Raw genomic sequence first — 22,388 nt, forward strand, 5'->3', positions numbered from 1 at the left:
GCCGGAATGCTTTATTACTTCCCGGTTCTGTACATCTGTCCATGCTGCTGCAGCAATCCTCATGTCTAACATCATACACCTTTGTTCAATGTAAAGCAGTGTGTTTCACTCCAGGACTTCACCATGCTTTATACATATGCCTAAAATACCAAATCACACCACCAACTTGTTACCACATACAATTATGGGAACTCTCAAAAATTATATCCTGCTTACTATTGTACTGAATGTCAAGCTCCTTCAATGAAACTGGAACACTGACATAATATCGGAATAAACAATATTGTAAACAGAAATATTGTGCTGAAAATATCTATCACAAAAACATTGTTTTCCTATACTTATAATTGTAAGTACATAAATATCAAAATAAATATTCTTTTATACTAAGATCTTTAAAAAATATTGTGTATATATATATAAATATATATATATATATTAAAAAAACAAAATAAAATAAAAGTATAGCACGCTCAGGATTCAGAGAAAGTGAAAAACATATTTAATCAAAGCACAACGCGTTTCGGCTGACACAGCAGCCTTGGTCACGTGATATTCACCACCAATCCATTACTAAATACTATTCATTCATAAACATAGAAATGAGACAAAACCAGCAGATACCAGATAACTAAAGATGGAAACCGTCAAATCACAACCTCATTGAGTATACATCAAGGTTATAATAACTAGTGAAATCTGTGCCAATATACAAAACCATCAAACTGCAAAAGACATACAAATATATAAGTAAATACATATTGGGGTAAATTATTATACAAAAGAGGAAGGTAAAGTTGTAGCTTCAGTTGCAATCCACCGGACTATTATATCATAATAAAATATTATTAATTTGAGCCCAAAGGTGACATAAAACCACGTAACGTAAAGAATATTTTAAATAAGAAATCAACAATCCTTAACCACAATAGCTGTAATATTGATACCCCTATATCAATTTATATGCAGTTAATATTAATGAGACAGACCAACTATGTTGATGTGTATGAAAGAACTTTTTAACATTTTCTTATCTGTGAATCTGCACTGAAAACGCCCAATAACGTGTACTATAGAGAAAGCGATGGCAAGTGGAAGTCAGCATATTTTCCATCCGACCCATTAAATCTGGAAAGACATTTAAATAAATAAATAAATAAATTTAATCAATTGTCCATATATCCCCAAATCTAATCAACTACTAAAGAACACTTTATCATAAAAGATATACTAATTACGGAAACTAAAGTCTCCTATTTGCATAATCTATTATTATTTTTAAAAAATTCAAATTCTTTTAAATTCTTTTACATTCATTGGTAGTCACTACAAAAAATCCTATCTAAAATACCAGGTAATTTTCAAATATACAGGTATTCAATTATTCCCCAATATTTAATGTTAGATGGGTAACCACTGTCATATACCCTATTAAGATTGTTCCTTAATTATCATATAAATGGGTATTCAACTCTTCCCCAATATTCAATCCTTTAGGTATCTTAGTCTCCAAGTCTAAGATGTATTTTGACTCTTTTTTCCTCAATATTAATTCTCTATTGCCCCCTCTATGAAATGGAGGGACATGTTCAATGGCGAAGTAAGATAACTGAGTCCAATCAGAGTTATGTTTTTCTTTAAAATGCCTTGCTACTGGATAATGTTCATCAACTGAAGTTATTGCACGCATATGTTCCAAAATCCGTTTCTTCACACTGTGTTTAGTACTCCCAACATACCATCTTTGACATGGACATTACAATATATAGATCACAAATGGAGTACTACATGTTATGAATTGATTGATTGGCCTGATTTTATCGGGTTTACATAGTGCATATTGTTTACGCATAACACTATTGTGGCATGCTTTGCAATGCCCACATGGAAAGAAACCTTGTAAACCATGTTGCCTGAGTTGTGACCTAGTGGTAATGTCATTGGATCTTAGCATATCCTGTAAACCCCGTCCTCTTCTGTACGTAATCTGAGGTCTATTTTGTACTGAATCCCCAATAACGGGGTCACTTTTTAGGATCTTCCAATTTTTTGCAATAATATTCTTAATTTGTTTTGTATCATCATTATAAGTCATAATAAGTCTAGTACCATCATTGTCATCCATCTTTTGTTTAGGAGTATTATCAAATAAAATATCAGTTCTTTTTTTTCCCCTTGATTTTATCGGTTGCTTTTTTGATAACCCACTCAGGGTATCCTCGCTGTTTAAATCTCTTGATCATCTCTCTTTGCTCAATTTCAAAAACTTCATTAGTACTACTAACTCTCTTAGCTCTTAACAATTCTCCATAGGGGATACTCCATTTTATATTTTCTGGATGGTCACTAGAAGCATGTAATAAACTGTTACCTGCTGTGCACTTGCGAAAGAGTTCAGTATTAATCTTATGTTCATCAATCTTTATAAGGGTATCCAAAAATTCAATTGAAGATCTACTCATTTTATACGTCAAACTTATATTCAAATCATTGTTATTCAATTTACAAACAAAATGGGTAGCTTCTTCTTCAGAACCATTCCAAATAATAAAAAGATCATCAATATATCTTAGCCATAAGATTACCTGACTAGTTTCTGGATATTTTTCTTCATCTTTAAAAATATTCTCTTCCCACCAGCCTAAAAAGAGGCACGCAAAACTGGGAGCAAAGCAAGTGCCCATCGCAGTCCCAAGAATCTGATGGTAAAGGACCCCGTTGAACAAAAATAAATTATTCATCAAGCAATACCTTATCATATCTATTATCATTCCAGTATGTGCCAGATATTTCAACGATCTAGCATCTAAAAAATGTCTACAGGCTGCAATACCTTTATCATGGTCGATAATAGTATACAGGGAATTGACATCCAAAGTTGGTAATAGGAAATCATCTTCCCATACAATTCCTTTAAGCTTACCCAGGAAGTCCTTAGTGTCACGGACATAAGATGAAAGATTGACAACAAATTCTCTCAAAAAATAATCAACATATTTAGAAACATTTTCCAATGCGCTACCACATGATGATACTATCGGTCTTCCTGGCGGATTGGTCCTATTCTTGTGAAACTTGGGAAGAATGTACAACACTGGTAATTTGGGAAAATCTCTTTTTAAAAAACAGTATTCTTCCCATAGCAATATACACACACACACAGACGCACAAACAAAACTTAAAAGTAAAAAATAAACACATAATAATCAACGTTTTTAAACAATATTAGGGAAAGTCTAACAATAATAGATTTACTATTCCCATGTCACCCTGTGCAACATTAGAGAGCGCTTTGGATTTTGGAGGGGTTACCTTTATTATTCCCACTACAATCTGTGGGACAGTAGGGAAAGCGTTGGACTTCAGTGATTAAATTTACTGTTCCCACGCCAGTCTGTGAATCAGTAGGGTGAGCATTTGACTTCAGAGAGGTAACATTTACTATTTCCACTCCAGTATGTGCAACAGTAGGGAAAGCGTTGATTTTTGGAGGGGTTAAACTTGCTATTTCCACTCCAGCATGTGCAACAGTAGGGAAAGCATTAGTCTTCAGCAGGGTTAAATTTACTACTTCCACTCCAGTCTGTGCAACAGTAAGGAAAACATTGGACTTCGGAGGAGTAAAATGTACTATTTTATGCAAGTGTAGGGAACCTAATTTACTTTAAACAAAATATATCTAAATATCACTATTAATTTAAAAACAAATATAAAACTTGTAATATGAAAATGATAATTGGCTCAAAAATTATATATAAAATACAAAAACTGTTTACATGGTTAAACAATTTAATAATAATCAATACAAAAGTATTACTTATCTTCCAACAATATACCCACACAAACCTAGCAGCCCACACTTAAAATATAACTTAAATAAATAAGTATAACACAATTAATAATAAATTCAATAATTCATTATAACTTTAATAACTTCCCACCCTATGCCCCTACAAATCCAGCAGCTCACACCTTTAATCAATTAAATAATTGACAATAAATCACTTAACTAACTTCCCACCCTATACCCCTACAAATCTAGCAAACCCTAACATAGAACTAAAAATAGAACCAATACACAATTTACATAATTAATAATCAATTAAATAATTCAAAATGAATATATTACTTAAACTTCCCATCCTATACTTCTACAAACCCAGCAACCCACACCTAATATATATCTAAAAGTCTAGAATACAGTTTTAGTTAATAATTAAATTAGAAAATACATTTATAATTGTTAATTACTTAATTTACGTCCCACCCTATATCCCTACAAACCCAGCAACCTGCCCCTAATATACAAGTTAAAAAACATAGGACCTGATTACAACTTTGGCGGAGGGGGATAATCTGTCCCAAATGTGACGGATATCCTGCCCGCCATATTACGAGTTCCACAGGATATAATGGACTCGTAATACGGCGGGCGGGATATCCGTCACATTTGGGACAGATTAACCCCCTCCGCCGAAGTTGTAATCAGGCCCATAATTGCACGATTTACACAATTATAAATGAATTAAATAATTAATAATAAATTAAAAATAAAAATTACTTGTTAATTATACTTAACTTCCCACCCTAAACCCCTACAAACCTAGCAACCCACTACAGCACTATAAATTACTATTAGGAATTCAATTAAAAGTTATAAATCACTTAAAATTCAAAACTACATTTAAAAATATGATTAACAATTATACAAACAATAACAGCTCATAAAAATAATATATGAACTAAAACACAAAAAATATTAAAAAACTATATGGTTGAAAGTGATAATAAAAACAAAGATATTCTAGAAAACGATATTACGTACCTAAAAAACATCAATATTCTTCACAACAATATTTCTGCATCACAATATTTTCTATCACAACATTTTTTCCAGAGATTTCTGCTACTTGATATTTAGAGTCAATATTTTGAGTAAATACCATGAAATGTAATAATCAGAGAAGTCGATTCAATGTAAATCTTCAATGGACCCACACAGATGGGCGAATAGAAATGCCTTCTGACCTATAGCAGATGTAAAAGACAAGCTTTCTTTCACTCAACACCAACATTTGGCTCTGACAAAATCAACAACAAAAAAAAGAAAAAGAAAACTTTCTTCCATTTCTTAAGACTTTCTCATGTTTGAAAATAAAAATGTGGGAGGAGGTACAATGTATGTGAGAGAAAGAAACGTCCAAAACAACCAGATGTACAGGATCAAACACAGTGCAACATGCTCCCAGTCACACTCTAAACAATCCTGCGCAAACATCTGAGTAAGAGCAGTACTTAATGTGTAATCACTGGTCCATACCTTGGTGCTCAAATAGACATACCATTAATCTGCTAAAGTGGTTCACTAATCACCATGCCATAGCAATATACACATACCTAGAATCCCAACACATGAGCTGACAAACCCATACAATTTCCCAGCAAAGACATAGGTCCAGAAACACAGAACAGAATAGGTGGCATGCCCAACCTTAAAGTAAAAGTTACTTACCTTTGGTAACAATATATCTGGTAGAGAAATATTCTAGTTGCAGATTCCTTACCTTAGAATTTCCCCCAGACAACAGACTGAATCTGGAGATTTTTTTTTTCGAGTGTACCCCTGCATGCCGTTAGGTGGCCTCGGTCGACTCCGCGGGCGGCGTTGGCATCATGGTCGCCAGGATGACGTTGCGGTCATATATAGGCGCCACCCCGGCGCGTTGACGTCAGTTTCTTTCCACGACTTTCCACACCAGTAGCACGGAGCCATGAAGAACACTGAGAATGGTGTGCCAAAACTAGGGCCCTTAAAGGGAAGTCTGTCCCTAGAAATCAGTTTGCAGTGCGGGGAGGATGTGCAGGTCTGTAAGGAATCTGCAACGAGAATATGTCTGTACCAGATATATTGTTACTGAAGGTAAGTAACTTGTACATCTGATAGAGACTTCTATTTGCAGATTCCTTACCTTAGAATAGATACCCGAGCAATACCATCATCGGTGGTGGGCTACGAACCAAGATCACACCAAAAAGTACTGCAGGACCGAACAGCCAAAATAGCCGTCTCTGCAGACCTGACTGTCCAGGCAGTAATGCTTGGTGAACGTATGTAAAGACGCCCACGTTGCAGCCTGGCAGATATCCAGGACTGGTACTCCGTGTGCTAGCACTGTGGTAGCAGCAGTTGCTCTGGTTGAATGAGCGCGCAAACCCTCAGGGGGTTGCTTTTTCACAAAAGCGTAGCACATCTTGATGCAGAGGAATACCCATAGCGAGATGGTCCGCTTCAGCACCGCCTTCCATTTGTTCGCACCCACATAACCCACAGAGAGATGATTGTCCACCAAGAAATCTTTGGTACGATCTAGGTAGAATGCCAACGTTCTTTTAGGATCCAGATGGTGGAGTCTCTCTTCCTCATGAGAGGGATGTGGAGGTGCGTAAAATGTAGGCAAGGTAATAGATTGGCCTACGTGAAAAGGTGTTACCACTTTGGGAAGAAAGGAAGCCGTGGTACGAAGCACCATTTTGTCAGGATGCACTGCTAAGAATGGTGGCTCGAAGAAAGAGCTTGAAGCTCACTCACTTTGCGAGCAGAGGTGATGGCAATCGAAAAAAGTTGTTTTAAGGGTCAAGAGTCTTAGAGGACAGCTGTGGAGTGGCTCGAAAGGGGCACACAAGAGGTATTTGAGAACTAGGTTCAAATCCCACTGGGGCATGATGAACGGAACAGGAGGGAACATATGTGTGAGGCCTTTAAGAAACCTCCCAACAATGGGAGATTTGAAAAGAGGAGGTTGGTCTGGTAGCCTTAAGAAGGGAGAAATGGTAGACAAATATCCCTTGAGGTTGCCCAGAGCAGAGCTCTGCTGGGCAAGAGAGAGAATAAAGAGGAGAACCTCTGAGAGAGGTGGAGAGAGGGGATCAACAGATTTGTTGATACATCATGCCACAAATTTCTTGCAACAACAGGTGTATACCATTTTGGTGGAGGGACGTCTGGCTGCCAAGATGACATTACAGACTTCGGTGGAAGGTCAAAAGCAGTCAACTGTTGCCGCTCAGTCTCCACGCAAGAAGGCGGAGACTGGACAGGTTCAGGTGGATAACCGTCCCCTGCTGCTACGATAGAAGATCCTTCCGAAGGGGCAGTCTGATCGGAGGATCGATGGCCATGCTCAATAGCTCGGGATACAACACTCTTCGTGCCCAGTCCGTAGCCACCAAGATTACTTGGGCCCGGTCTTGCCTGATCTTCAGTATACTGGCCAGAAGTGGTATTGGCGGGAAGGTGTACAGGAGGCCTGAGGTCTACTCATGATGAAAAGTGTCACAGAGCGAGTGTCGCTTTGGAAACTCCAACGCGTAAAACAGCTGACATTGCGCGTTGTCTTTGGAGGCAAACAGATCTAACCAAGGTTCTCCCCACTGCTGAAAGAGACCTTGCGTCACCTCAGGTTAGAGACACCATTCGTGATTGACTATGCATCGACAGCTGAGTTTGTCTGCTCTGACATTCAGAGAGCCCGCTAGATGTTGAACCACCAGGGAAATGCCCTGGCATTCCAGCCATGTCCAGAGGTGGAGAGACTCTTGACAAAGGATCCACAATCCCATTACGCCCTGCTTGTTACAATATCACATGGTGGTGGTGTTGTCGGTGAACACCTGCACCACTTTCCCTTTGAGAGAGAGAGAAGGAATACTTTCTATGCAAGTCAGATCGCCCATAGCTCCAAAGGGTAGATGTGGAGCCCGGACTTCGCCGGACACCAGAGGCCTCTGATCTCCGCCTCCCCCTTGTGGCCGCCCCATACCAGGAGTGGGGCATCTGTCACTACTGTGAGATCTGGTTGGGGAAGGGAGAGAGATCTGCCGTTGATCCCAATCTGGATTCGACAACCACCACTGCCGGTCTTTCGCAGTTCCCTCCAAGATCTGAACCATGTCGGAAAGAGTCCCCTGATGCTGCGCCCACTGAAGCTTCAGGTCCCACTGGATAGCCTGCATTTGCCATCTGGCATGTTGGACCAGCAGGATGTAGGAGGCCATGAGGCCCAACAGCCTCAGACATTCCACCAAAATCCAGGATAGATGCTGAAACATCAGTATCACAGCCTGAATATCCTGGACTCGCTTTTCGGAAGGATAAGCCACAAAATGCACTGTGTCCAGAACGGCTACAATGAAGGGGAGCGTCTGAGAGGGAGTAAGGTGTGACTTCGGCACGTTTATAGTAAACCCCAGCGAATGCAGGATGTTTGCTGTTGTCTAGAGGCGAGAGATTACTTTCAGGGGCGTGTCCACCTTCAACAGCCAGTCATCGAGGTAGGGGAAGACTGGAACCCCTCACCTGCGCAGATGAGCTGAAACCACTACCATCACTTTTGTGAACACCCGAGGGGCGCTGGTAAGGCCAAAGGGGAGCACAGTGAATTGAAAGTGCTCGTGACCTACCACGAATCATAGGTAACGTCTGCAGGTCAGCAGGACGGGAATGTGGAAATAGGCATCCTGCAAGTCCAACGCTACCATCCAGTCTCCAGGGTCCAGGGCAGAAAGGACCTGAGCCAGTGTTAGCATCTTGAACTTCTCCTTTTGAGGAAGAGATTGAGGGGCCAGAGGTCGGGGATAGGGTGAAGGCCATGTCCTTTTTGGGCACTAGAAAGTAGCGGAAATAGCAACCATGACCTACTTCTGGCACAGGGACCCTCTCTATGGCTCCCTTAGCCATGAGAGCCTTGACCTCCTCACGGAAAAGTGCCAAATGATCCTCCAATAGCTGATCTGACGATAGTGGCATGGCTGGAGGGGAAGTCTTGAAGGGGAGGAGTAGCCCCTTCGGACGATCTGTAAGACCCACCTGTCCCTGGCAATAGATTCCCAGTGGGACACGTGATGGCAAATCCTGCTGCCAACTGGTCCCGGATGTCCCAAAGGGAGTAGGAAGGTTTAGAGGCAGAGGACCGGGTGGTGGTGGACTGGGCGGCCCGCTGTCTCCCTGATCCACAAGCTGGTTGGATCCCGTGTCCACGCATGGGCTGTACAGCATGTGCGGGTCGTGGTCCTGTGGAAAGGAATGCGGTTGGGTGTCCCTTTCGTGGCCACTAAAGGAGAGAAAGGCATACTGAGGGGGACGAGGAGCAGCTGAGAGGCCAAGGGACCTAGCCATAGCCCGGGAACCCTTAAAGCACCCAAGCGCGGAGTCTGCCTTGTCTCTGGAGAGACGAGTGCCATCACAGGGCATGTCCATCAAAGATTGCTAGACATCCCCCGAAAAGCCAGACGCCTCAAACAGGCGTGGCATCTCAATACCACCATCAATGCAACCGATGTGCCCAGTGAGTCGGTCATATCCAGTCCACAACGTATCATGAACTTGGCTGCGTCTCTCCCATCTATCAAGGCTTGGGAGAGAACGTTTCGGGCCTCCCCCAGAACTCAAGGCAGCACGTGCATGACCGTATCCCAGAGAGTATGGGATCAGCGGCCCAAAAGGCATGTGGTGTTCATGGACCACAGCGCTAAACTGGCAGAAGAAAACATTTTCTTCCCCAAACTGTCCAGTCTTTTTGATCCCCTGTCTGGGGGAGCATTAGGAAATGTGCCAGAGGATGATGAAGCCCAGATGACAAGGTTCTCAGGCGTAGGGTGTTGGGTAAGGAATTTTGGGTCAGCCGGCCCAGGCAGATGGTGGCAGTCAATCGTCCTATTCACAGGAGCCCCTGTGCTGGGTTTGGACCAGGTCCCCAGTAGGACATCCGCAAGTGCTTAATTGAAGGAAAGGAAGGGTTCTGAGTTGGAGGCCCCAGGCTAAAGCACTTTGGTCAGGAGGTTAGTCCTGACCTCCACAGAAGGAAGCTTGAGGTCCAAAACCTCAGCAGCCCTTCCCACCACCATAGCATATGACGCTCCTTCCTCCGTAGCCACGGTACTGGGAGAAAGCATGGCAGCATCAGGGGAGGTGTCCAACCCACTGGCATCACCCAAATCCTGTACCCAGTCAGTCAATGTCAGTGTCAAGCTGGTCTTCTAAAGGGTCCAGCGACCCCTCTACACTATCCCCATAACCATACCCATAGCAATAGGGGTCAGGATCAACCCTGGGCAAAGCAGAGCCCTTGGAAAACGAAATCAGCGTCGAGCAACATCGGTCCAGCTTTGGGTCGTCGGGTATAAGTATAGGGTCGATGTCAATTGTGGGCCCAAATGGCACAGGGAGTGTTGACGTATGACCCGACGCCGGGGAAGGTTGCGTTGGCACGACTGGCGTCGGGACGGATCTGGAAGCTGATCCTGAGGTGCCCTCCGGAGTTGGCACTGAAGTTGTTGACTTGAAACCCGAGGGGGGCCCTCACCAACTCCCCTGAGCCCACAGGCACCGAGGGTGGGTCAGGCTGCCCAAATATGAGTCGCATGGCCTCACAGAATTCTTTAAGCTGGGCAGGGGTAGCACCGGCTCCCGGAAAGTCGGGGAGGTGCGGAGCGAGACTGTTGCTCCATAGTCGGAGGTCTAGTGCGTCGACGCTCTTCCCCTGTCGCGTTGTGTGAGCGATGGGGAGAAGCCGAAGACCGTTTCGCCTTCTTCTTGGACGAAGATGATTGGTGATGCCTCTGCAACCGGTCTCCTGACCTTCCTCTTGAACGGGACCGGGAACGACGCGGAGTCAAGTGTCGGGCCGCCAATAGCTTTAGGGACCACTCCCTCAAAGCTTTCGGGTTCATGGCCTAACACTTGCAGCACGACTTTGGGTCGTGGTCGCGCTCCAAACACCGGAAGCACACGAGGTGGGGATCAGTCACTGACATCATGCGGTGACAGGAGTCGCAGGGCTTGAATACAGTTTTACGGGACATCCCTCGACGCAAACCAAAATTCGTCAAAAACGAATTCGACAAAATGTCGTAGTTACTCATCATCATATGCTCTTTATTCAGTTAGACAATTTCAACCATAAAACACATAAATACATATCATATAGCAATCACAAAAAATTAAAAAAAATCACTGAATATCATTTCCCAAGCGCAATTCAATAGATAAAAGCCTATAAATAAGATGAAAAGGAATTTGCACTATTCCGCCAGGTTATGGCTCCCTTTCAAAAGGACCCCAAATCCCTGCACACCAGCACATCAGAGATCATGCGCAGCCACAAATAGGCTGGCAATACTACACTAAGCCCCTTTCCCTCAACAGGGGAAGTAAAAATCGGCGCCTGAATGGTGCAAAAAAAAAAAAAAAAAAATTAAAATCACAAAACAGAGTAAAATGGATCAAAAAAATATAGGGACACCTCATCACACAGACAGATTTGTATAGAGGTTGGGTCAAAATGTTACATCGGGAAGCACAGGTTGCTTCTGATTACTCCTAACCGAAAGCGCAAGAGGAGTGTCCTTTCCCAAACATTCTGTGTCACCAGGAGATACATCTCTGGACACACCAAAGTTTTTAACATTAGGAAGTCCCTCACCGATCTCGTCCTTAATTCCTCTGCCTTCCTCTTGGCTCCTAAGATATTGAGAAGATTCTCCTTTGCCCTACGTTTATCAGAACGTGTTAAAAACTCTGGGGCATTAAACATATCTGGGCGACCAAGGGATATAGCAACTTCTCTTATGTCTGACAGCCAGGGAAAATCCAACGCGTGGTCACATATCATACAATCATGCACGATTTCCCTATTTAAGGAGGCACACTCATTTGACCAGATGGAGATCCATAGCAAAAAGGAAGCAATCTTAATAGCATCCTCTATAAAATCCAAATCCAATTCTACATGTGTGGAAAAGATGGAGGTGTTTTGTCCCATACCTAGCAGCCTTCTACAAAAGCAATTTTCCTGTCATAGGGGCCCTGCTAGCTGAGTAGCCCCAGAGTGGTGCGCCATACGTTAAAACTTGGAGACATTTACGCCTGTACACTTCAAGCAGGGGCTTTATAGGTTTATTACCCACTCATGAGGCAAACTCAAAGGTGGCTCCTACTGTGGCATTAAAACACACACATCACCTAGAAATACATGGTTTCCAAGTTCCCTTATCATCAAAGGTTACCCCTAAATAGGGGAATTCCTGTACATGGCTGTTTAATTGGTTGTTGATCTTCAGCACACCCACCCTACTCAAAGGTTTGTCATAAACCATAAAGTGTGATTTACTACTATTAATCACTAAGTCTAGGTCAGAAATAACGTTTCTATACGCCTTAACCACCTCCCGGAGACTATTCATGGTGCGGGCCATAAGAACCGCGTCATCCGCATAGATCAGAACCACAACACTCTTTCCATTTATTATGGGAACATCCTAACATCTTCCCACTAAAAGAATTATACAGCCCATTTGTATATAAAAGAAAAAGGGTGGGGGCCAAAACACACCCTTGTCTAAACACCCCTGCTGAGCCCAAAGGATTCCGTGTATTCCCCCTTCAACCCACACCTCACAGTTGCATTTGTTCCTTAGTGGAGATAGTAGAGTAAATCCACAATTTGGGACTCCACACCCATCAGGGTTAGCCTATCCCATAACTTGCTGTGATTTACTTTGTCGAAAGCGCAGCTGAGATCCATAAAAGCAAGATACTGGGTAACCTTCTTTGCCTACGTATATTTACCAATCGCCATAAGCAAATTTAAACATTGCTCTTGAGTTCCAAGCCCTTCCCTAAAACCATACTGTACCCTGCTCAGTAACTCATATTCAGTCATCCAAGCTTCAATGTGCCTCAACACAATTCGCCCCAGAATTTTCACTGAGGAATCTAGGAGTGAGATTGGGCAGTAGGATTTTTGATCACTGCGTTTTCCCTTTTTATAAACGGGGACAATGCATGCTGATTTCCAGGAAGTAGGGATCCCTGCACTAACTGCTACATTTAAAATAGTGAGCAATATAGGTTCCCACAGCTGAGGGCAGCTTTTATATAAATCCATGGGAATGGCATCAGGGCCTGGTGCTGTATGGCTGGTACTACCCTGCGCAGCCTCCATCACATGTGTGCGACACATGTTCCAAGTCATACCCAGGCCTGCTCCTAAAGCTGCTGTTTCCATCCCTTCAAAACAGATTTATAATTAGGTTGCGCTCTGCTCACATGAGCCTTATCTCTCGGCTGTGCCTTTAGTGCCTTCTTCAGGGATTTCCTCTCCTCATAACAAGGCTTACTAAACCAACCCCACCTGATGCTTAGAAATGGGCTTTACAACTGTGGTCATACAATCTGTTTTGCTTCACTAATTACCGAGCTGAAACACTCATGCACTGACAAAATTCTCTGGAATGCGCTTCTTAGTCCAAAGGAGATATTTATTATTTCACTACGCAAGGTTCCTAAAAGGAGATTAGCATGCTGAAAGCACACGCTTAAAAATGGTCACAGCAATTAAATGAAAACATGTCACCTCCACTGCAATATACACAGCAAATATACATATCTATATTATAATGCAAAGCAAATAATGAATTAAAAAATATTCATCACCATGAGTAAAGGACGTCACTGCTTCATCTCCCTCCTATTCAGCATCAGATCGCCAGATCTCAGAATTGATCGAGCAGAGGGAGATCAATTATCCTCACGGGAAAGATGACACACTCCAGCATCCTGGATATGCCCAAGATCTGCAAACACTCTCTGTCCCCAGTCCATCTGGTCTCGGCCTCTTATACTTTGAACAAACAAGAGAGGAAAAGTCTAGAACCTCCCTCTCCCTGCAGAAGTTTATTTATTCAGAAAATGGCAGGATTAGTCAGTTTTGCGAGGAATCGCACCCATGACCTCTAGAACGTCGCATTTTGCAACGATTGACCTTCATCACACTGAGCCATTCAATGTCCCAGAAGGCATCCACCACCCACTAAATCAACTATGAGAAAAAAAATCAACTATAAGAAGAGTGCATCAGTGTGAGTTTCAGACTTGTGGGACAATAGCAGTCATGATGAGTTGTCAAGCAGCAGAGTGCTACACGTGCAAAGTATTGGTTCACGGTGTAGAGGATCTCCATCACAAGAATTCAAGTTTCTGTGATCCAATGAGGCAGCACACACAAAAACAGCATAAAGCATTGCCAGGTCTCTGGCCATTTAAAATCAAGCTCTGGCATCTGTTTACTGAATGTGCATATGTTCAGCAATGCTCTCTAGGACAAGATGTGAACAATGTACACACCCCAGCTGTGCCACTGGACAAAAAAAATATGGACGTATTGCGACTTCAACTTTCTGATGCAACATTTGACACAACAGAGCCTGAGAACTGAACATTAAGCATGCAAGCTACAGATACAATCTATGGATACGAGTGCCCATAGATAAGTTCCATGTAGGAAAATAAGAAATAAATGAATGGTAATACCGGCTAAGGTTGTGATGAGCCACCTCTGCTGAAACAGGCCATGGGTTCAACAGGGGCGCGGTCTGTGGGGTTCTTTGGGGGCGCTTTTCAATGTGTAGAAAAGCGCTTCCACACAAATACTTTAAAGATCCGAGAAGTTTGTAGCAAAATACATTTACAGAAATATACCTCATCTATAGAAAAAAAAGAACCACTGCCACAAGCAAAGCCTCATCCGAAGAGAGTTTATACAAAAATCACACCAATACATCACGCTGCACCAGTCCGTTAGCTTCTCTTCATCCATTCTTCAAAATGTTGATCCACAGTATACTTGCTCACAGGCATCAAAGGCATGCCTGGAAGCTATGTGTGCTATATTTTATACATAGATACATATCATAAGGTTAATAAAATAGGCACGAGGGCAGGCTGATACAGTGGTTTTCTTTGCAGGTATTGTTAATATCTACTGGTTGACTTGCACGCGAGATTAAATTGAAAAGTACTAAAGCCAATTCTAATCTAATCATTATGGGGAAAATGGATAGTAGAAAAGATGTAGGTATATGCCCAGTATGGTGTACAACATTGTAATTAGTAAACGTGGAATCCTTTCACTTAATTCATCATTTCTTGTGGCAAAGCTGTGATAGTATTTCCAGCTAAAGGAAATGAGTATGGTAATCAATTAAAAAAAATACCAAGCAAACACACCAAAATGCTGCGTGTGTAGAAATACAAAACGGTGTCTGGATACTCTTGGGGGTACAAGTGGCGTTAAATGTTTAAGTGGGCAAATGAGAAAATAGAATTCGGCAAAATATTTTTGCTGCAGAGCGTAAATAGTCACCTTCCGTCTTTACGGCTGAGAGAGCGTAGCTTATAAAATCTATATTAACATGAAATGTTTATGAACTAATGTGTGATAATGCTGCATAGAAACAGATGTAGTGAATCTTGCTTAAATGTACACTTGAAATGTGACCACGGGGAGTGGCCACCAATGTATATGTGGACTAATAATGATGACTAAAATGATTATAAATTGTTATACTGAATAAGTTTTATACTAATTATTAATGATAGCGTTATTGAATTTGTGCTGAAATCCTTTTAGGCCTTAAGGTAGCATGAGCCGAAGCTTAGCTTTCATATTAAATGTATTTTTCCTATCTTGCAGTGTGCTGACTCGCAAAAGGACATGACCTCTTGTTTTCTTCAAACTAGAAGCTGAAATGTAACCATACTAGACCCTTTCCCATGAATTCTGCATTGCTTGTAGAAAATATTAGTCGAAATGCAACAGTGTAGATTAATGTAATGTACAAGGTCATTCAAACCGGTGAAGACAATTAAGTTACTGACCAAAAGATGTGCAAAGAATTACAGAGGATGAAATCATACCGGGCGTGCCACCTCTGAAGACGTCAATTATGAGGACCAATAAAATGTCTGTAAAATAATATGGGGTGAAAGATTAATGACATAATTTGTTCTCCCACTGGATAAAGATAGCGGGGTATAACAAATGTCCAATAGAATTTTAGGGGAATGTACAACGAAAAAGGGATAAAAACTCATGACACAGGGAACCAATTAGGTGGGTTAGGGAATGCTATTGATTTTATCCAGAAACTTTGTCACTCTGTTTGGTGACTTATTGGTTTGCTTAGAACCATCCTCATCCTTAGATTGCCCATTTTACACTTTACCTTCTTATGAGGGAAGTGCCCCTTATGCCCCGGAGCTGAGTTCTGACTGATGGCATTTTGTCTGATGTCCTGAAGACGAAGACTGAACCTGAGCGCTGACCTAAACCTTGGAGGGTAACTATGACAATACAATTGTGATTTCTCTGTTTGCTTTTCCTTTCTAGGTACCAACTCCTTACTTTTGACAGGGACCATAGTTAGATGTTTTCCAAATTAGTGTTCTAAATCGTTTTGCATGAAGCCTAACATGCCAATGCTAATCAGTGGTTAGGACAGGTGTTCACTAAACTGACACAGATAAACAAACGACTGAATCTATGCTTTGTTAAACCGACGCGCTATTGACATTCTGCTAAATTGATCTATGTTCACGCCGTGTTATGTTCTGATGTTCGTGATTTTTGCTTTGATGAAATCTTATCAGAGTTGCCATATTGTGACTATGCTATTATGTTTCTTGGTTTTGAGATTAACGCATCTGCTTTTAGAATTGTAACCAATAGGGAATAAAACTCATAAAATTCTACTAAACTGGTGTGGTTATTCATGACTGCAAGGTCATGTTAGTGTTTTGAATTGATTAATGACTTTGACTAAAGTGAAATGTATTGTTGTGATAAATACTGATGACATTATTGACGTATTGATTGACATATTGATTAGCTATCTCTTCCTAACGTGTCTCTCAACTGGGTCAAAAGATTCATTGGCCTGAAAGAGTCCTGATGTGTAATAAATTACCATAAAGGGACGCGTTAACACGGCTAATCAAAGCCAGCACCACTGTGCTTCCTCTTAAATTCAGACCATTCGAGCTTCTTAGTCATCTTTAAATGTCTTCCAACACAAAACTCCATCCAAGGTTAAACGAAATTTCAAAACCCACCTCATGCTTCAGAATGACCAATTAATGGGAACTCAAGAAGCATAAGATCCCCCAAACACTATCAACTTTGCTGGTACGTTACACGTGTGCCTATAAATGTAGCTATCAAACTGTTTGCCTCTTCTAGGATCGCGTCTTTAGTTAATCCACCCGTTCTACCAACTTGCTGTAAAGTGCAACTATGTACAGCACGTTCCCTAATATTTCAATAACACAGACCCGCCAACCCTCAGACAATGGTGCCTTCGGAAGCCCAGCCTCCTCAAACAATCAGATGTGGGTAACACGCTTGCACTGGCAACCAACACCTTAACCAATCAGCACCCCCCCCCCCCCCAAAAAAAAAAAAAATGCAATGTTAGGGAAGCTGCCTTAGAAAGGTTTTTTTTAAAATTATTATTTCTGGTCGAAAAAATATTATGAATCTAAAACAGGGAAAAACATTGATACACTTGTAACTGTGGTTATTACTGCCTACATTAGTGACGAGAATATAAACACATGGCATTACTACATGATCCTGTCAATTACAGAAAACGCACGACTCACCTGTCAAGCAGTCCAGGTTCCATACAGCGCTGACTACATGGGGGCGGCCATGCTCCTAGCATGCACTGCGGCACAACACCCTATGTATACCCCATGCGAGCAAATAAAATAACACTCCGAGTTAGGCGCTTTTGCAGCGGCCATCTTAAAGCGGCCCTAAATATCGGAAGACATACCTGAAAATAGAATTTAGCGGGTGCTTTTTTGGCAACAGAGTTAACTTTTCTAGATTTCAAAGCAAATTATATTCTAAATAATTATTTTTTCCATAATAGTTTATAGAATTTAATACATGGCCACTCGTGTTTAAACTATGGCAAAATAAAATGAGATTTAAAAAAAATCCAATCCAGAAGCATATAGTCTTCGCAAATATTTTTTTTTGAGAAAGTGTGGCTTCATGCTAGTCCCGCTTTTGCTTCCATATCCCGCGATAACACCGCCCAACTACCTGGCGTCTACATATAACTAAATAGACATAGAGAGGGGCGATCAGTAAATATTCATGGAGGGTGGCGTAGTGCTACCTGCCTCTCAAGCTGTACTCCGGGTGAAGAGAAAACGGGGTGCGGATCCTGTTGAGGCTCTAGTTTTAGCGTGTAAACGTTCGCGCTTGAGTTCAGACACAAGTTCTGACCAGCCGCTCCCTGCTGCGGCTCAGGTCGAAAAGACAGTCTTCAAGCTTGCAGCCACCGTTTGGTCGCAGGTGAGCGTCAAACTAGCGTAGGTATCAGTAGCTCCGTTTTTGGAGCCCTCGTTTTGCATAGTTATTTTTTTTATATGTTGTTTGTACCATTTGTTTGTCTGTGACCAACTTGTACAAAGATTTGACTTTAGGGTTACACCGACGCATCTGAACTTCCACTTGTCATTCTCTCTTCACCGCCACTCTACAGACCTGGAAGTTGGTCGAGCTGTTTGCGTCTTTATTGCTCTCTAAAAAAAAACTTTTAAATGGATCGAATTCCCCTCTGAACTCTAAAGTCTGTCCTCTAAATGTTATTTTGTTGACAGCAGTCTTGTATCTTCTGTGTATAATCGTAATCTTGCTTAAATAGCCGCTGCTGTTTATGTAACCTGCGTGATTGCAGTTTTATTTATTTCACTAAACACGCAGCTCCTTGTCACTCTCTGTCTAGTTTAATCCCTAGCTGTGTTTGTAGATCCAGTCTGTCAGGTTTTGCAGTACTAGTTCAGCAAATGCAGGGCTCTCAAATTGTAAGAGCGCACCTGAGGTGAGAACTGGTTAACGTACTTGATGTCAACACAAAAAGATATGAGAGAACTGCTAAATATATACGTAGAACACAAAAACCTTACTAGAGTGGACTAATGGCTAATAAGATTAGTAGAGCCGCTGTGTTTGTATATATCAAAGGTTTCTCCTTGGTAATGTAGTTAATATTGCACACGACTGCTAGTGCACCTGGTCCTTAGTAAGTAAACTTACAAGAGGACGCGTATAGGCCGATGAAACTTTTGAATCGCATGGAATATAGTCGCCATGTAGTGACCAATGTATATCAATAACTGCTAAGAACAAACATTAATCAACTAATTAGTTCATCAACATTCCATGAATGATCACAACTCAATTTACATTTCAACAATTTCTATTCCCTATTGGTTACATACTAAGGCATGAGGTTAATTCAAACTTTATTTAATCAGCTCAATATCAGTTCATTAGTGACCACCAATAAAATAATCTAATCAATTCTTGTGAAAACATTTGCTCTAAAGCTCCAACATAAGCTAGCAAGGATGAATAAATAATCATTAATGGCAGAGTTCAGCAATCAGTTCGTCAATCATTTGTCACGGTCAGCGTCTCACCAAAGTAACCTTACCTAACCCAGATTAGCATTAGCATGTGGGACTTCATGCGAAAAAAATTTAGAACATTAATTTTGGAAAAACATCAATCTAAGAGAAAAACTATAAAACAGCTCAGTTGGTACCTAGAAGAAAAGGCACATAAGTTAAATCAGTCACATTGTCATAGCTACCTATCCACAAAATGGATCAGCAACAAAGTCAGTCTTCATCTTCAGGTCATCAATCGATCAGCAACGCATCAAGCTTTCAAGCGCATAAGGCCAATGACAGGATCTCGGAACGCGTCTTCTAACATCATCAATTCTCCCCTCGCATCTGAAGTTTTAGCCCCTTGTCATGACTTTTTATTAATGTTTCTCAGTCCATTCCCCCTAATTCCTAATTGGTTCACTAATCACCAGTTATGACTCTACCCAATAATATGATTTTTACAAATCCTCGAATTCTAATATTTTGCCGCTCACAGTTCATTGATTGGTCCTCTGTTCGATGTCCTCATCATCTGGCTCATCAGGTATCGAAAATGTTGCATCTTCCTCTTCAGTCAGTGTCCCTATTGTTCAAGTCCTGGGAAAGTACATCCAGTCTACTCTACACATAATTGTATCAGTTTAATTCCATCATCTCCTGTTCGTCGGTACATGGCAGAAATTTCAAGCTAAGCAAACATTAACATTAAAGGTTCAAGGATAGTTCACATCCCAGCTTCAGTACAGTGTGCAATTATTCTGCTTCGGCTTGAGGCCTGGCAAAACTAGGCCACAACTTCAGCTAAGTTAGCTCTACTTTATAATGCAAACATATGTTATACATCTCATTATGGCACATTACTACATTTTTATTAATCACTTTCATTTTTAGTATAATTCGTGAACATTGGCAGCCACTTATCAAACATGCACATTAATTTCTCTAGACTATTTCGTTTTAGCATTTCTTTCATTTAACAATGCATAACACTCATTAATAATTTTAGTTAGCATATCTGCTTCAGCACGACCCACCCTGAGAGGGGTATCTTAGCACATGAAACCTTCTATGCAGTATGCGGCAGTCGCATAGATGTCCCCTAGAATAACTGTTTTAAGTAGCTTCCTGATTTTGAAATGATCAGGGCACTGACATGTGGACAGGAAGGGCATTCCAATAAGCGGAGGCCAGGCAGGAGAAATACCCCCCTCCCGACCTAGGTTTTTTTTAATTCGAGGAACTGCAAGCAACGTTTTATTACACAATCATAAATCTTTGCCAGGAGAGTAGGTAACGAGCTTTCCCTTAACAACTAAAGCGACTTGGGGAAAGCTCGCTATGGCAGGATTGCTTCTTGAAGGCTCTACAGCACCTAGGACCTGCTCTTCACACACAAGAGCTCTGAATAAAGTTGTGTTTAATGTTATGGTTTTAGCTCTTATAACCAGATGTGCAATTTAGCCTGATTTGAACAAGAGCCTAACCCAAACAACGAAAACGAGTCTTGCTTGCCATGAGTGAGCCTTTAGGTCTCTGCACTTCGGGAATTTACAGGAGAAGCGTGTAAAAATTAGGGCAGAATTCCACCAGAACTGATCACCCTATAACTGCCATGTCATCTCACAGACCACCAATACTTGTAATTCAATTAAAACAGTTTCAATACTTTGTTAAAAAATAAAGGTAAACGGTTCTGAGCGGATAATGCTGACCTTGAGTTGCCTCTGGCTGAAAAGGAAGTAGGGGGGCTCATGCACTGTCTAGGGGGAGAAGGCAAAAGACAGTTAAAGAAACACAAGCATTGTCAGAGCCAGTAAGTCTCGCTTTTGGCTTTGCCAATGCCATTACAATATTTCCCTGTGCTGTGCAGCATCAGTCAAAAGAAAAAAGAAGAAAAGGTGCATGGCACGACCACGTTATCTCTTATGCACATACTTACAGAATGACGTGACTGCCAACAGTGGTCTCATCATTTCGCTTTTTGCTTTTTTTTTTCTTCCCTTTTTTTTTTTTTTGTTGTTGTTTCCCTTTGCTAATGATGCATAGCATCAGTTGACTGCACTGGCAAAGCCAATAAGCCATGCCTATTGGACCTATTTGGTTTGCCTTTGCAGTTTGCTGATGATGTTAAGCATTGGCCAAGGGAAGCTTGTTTAAACTGTGGAAGCCTATCTCATGCCGGGTCACTAGAATTAAGCAACAGAGGAGGGCCAAATTATTCACAGGGCTGAGCAAATTATGCAGGAAGAAATGGAAAATTAGGCAGCATAAGCTGCAAATTTTGTGAGTATTTCTTATTTATTTTGTCCTATTTATACTTGTTAACACTATCTGGGCATTGGTTGAACCTCAGTAGTACCAGTTTAACACCAAAATTTAGCAATAAGCAACCACATGATGACCAGTCAACCTTGGAAGGGCCTTCCACTGCATGGCAACACGTGTTGCTGCTTTTTTGAGTAATATTTGAACAGTTTGAGCAAGGAACAACATTAAAAAAAAAAAAATCTTTAGCTTATAAAGCAGATAGCAAATTCTGCAAATCTATAATTATGGGAAAAAACGCAGAGGCTGCACAATCACATAATTCCAGTGGCCCTGATTTTATGCTCTCTAGTACATTTAAAAAAAAAACTAATTATTTACGTATTCACAGTGCTTCCTATCACATGTTGGGTCCTTCTAGCACATAAAACCACTGTTTCCAAGTGCATTGTTGGGTCTTGTATTTAAAACCTCTGGCTAAAATCTTTTAAGGGCGCGTAAAACCGAGGGTGATAGTGTTGCAACAGAGTGTGGATTTGACGTGGAAGCAGTTGGAGAGGGAGTGGTTGGTTTTACAGTGCTCCCAGTGGAATGTGAAGTTAAAAAATAGATTTGCTTACCTTCCTGTGGTGACAACTTCTTTGTATTGGCAATGAGCAAATATAGGCAGGGGTGTGGAATTTAATAAAATATCTACTAGTCCATGGGATAGATTCCTTCATAAATCTACTTGTGGAAAAAAATAAAAAAACTACTTGTCTCTTTGGTGCCATGTAGTGCGGCAACAAATTGTGGCAGCAATATTGTTTTATAAGGG

General features: G+C 41.3%; 2 protein-coding genes across 6 annotated transcripts in view; one reads left to right on the forward strand and one right to left on the reverse strand.

The window, feature by feature from the left end:
- Window positions 1–17,620, reverse strand: part of PRMT7 (protein arginine methyltransferase 7) — a 424,549-nt gene extending 406,929 nt beyond the window's left edge. Inside the window, exons 1-2 of one of the 4 annotated variants that reach the window (XM_069217243.1) lie at window positions 17,498–17,536; window positions 1,025–1,128 (exon numbers count right to left, since the gene is read on the reverse strand). The gene's annotated coding sequence lies outside the window, so the exon portion shown is untranslated. Of the gene's footprint in view, window positions 1–989; window positions 1,129–4,943; window positions 4,996–17,497 lie in introns of those variants that run through there. The other 3 variants (XM_069217244.1, XM_069217242.1, XM_069217246.1) reach the window with 3 other exon arrangements.
- A 350-nt stretch (window positions 17,621–17,970) lies between these two features.
- SLC7A6OS (solute carrier family 7 member 6 opposite strand) overlaps window positions 17,971–22,388 on the forward strand; it is an 86,537-nt gene continuing 82,119 nt past the window's right edge. For both annotated transcript variants that reach the window (XM_069217247.1, XM_069217248.1), the window contains exon 1: window positions 17,971–18,203. In XM_069217247.1, coding sequence (XP_069073348.1) covers window positions 18,003–18,203 — 201 coding nt within the window. In that variant the 5' untranslated portion in view covers window positions 17,971–18,002. The remainder of the gene's footprint in view (window positions 18,204–22,388) is intronic.

This window comes from Pleurodeles waltl, chromosome 12 (assembly GCF_031143425.1).
Source record: "Pleurodeles waltl isolate 20211129_DDA chromosome 12, aPleWal1.hap1.20221129, whole genome shotgun sequence".
NCBI classification, from domain to species: domain Eukaryota; kingdom Metazoa; phylum Chordata; class Amphibia; order Caudata; family Salamandridae; genus Pleurodeles; species Pleurodeles waltl.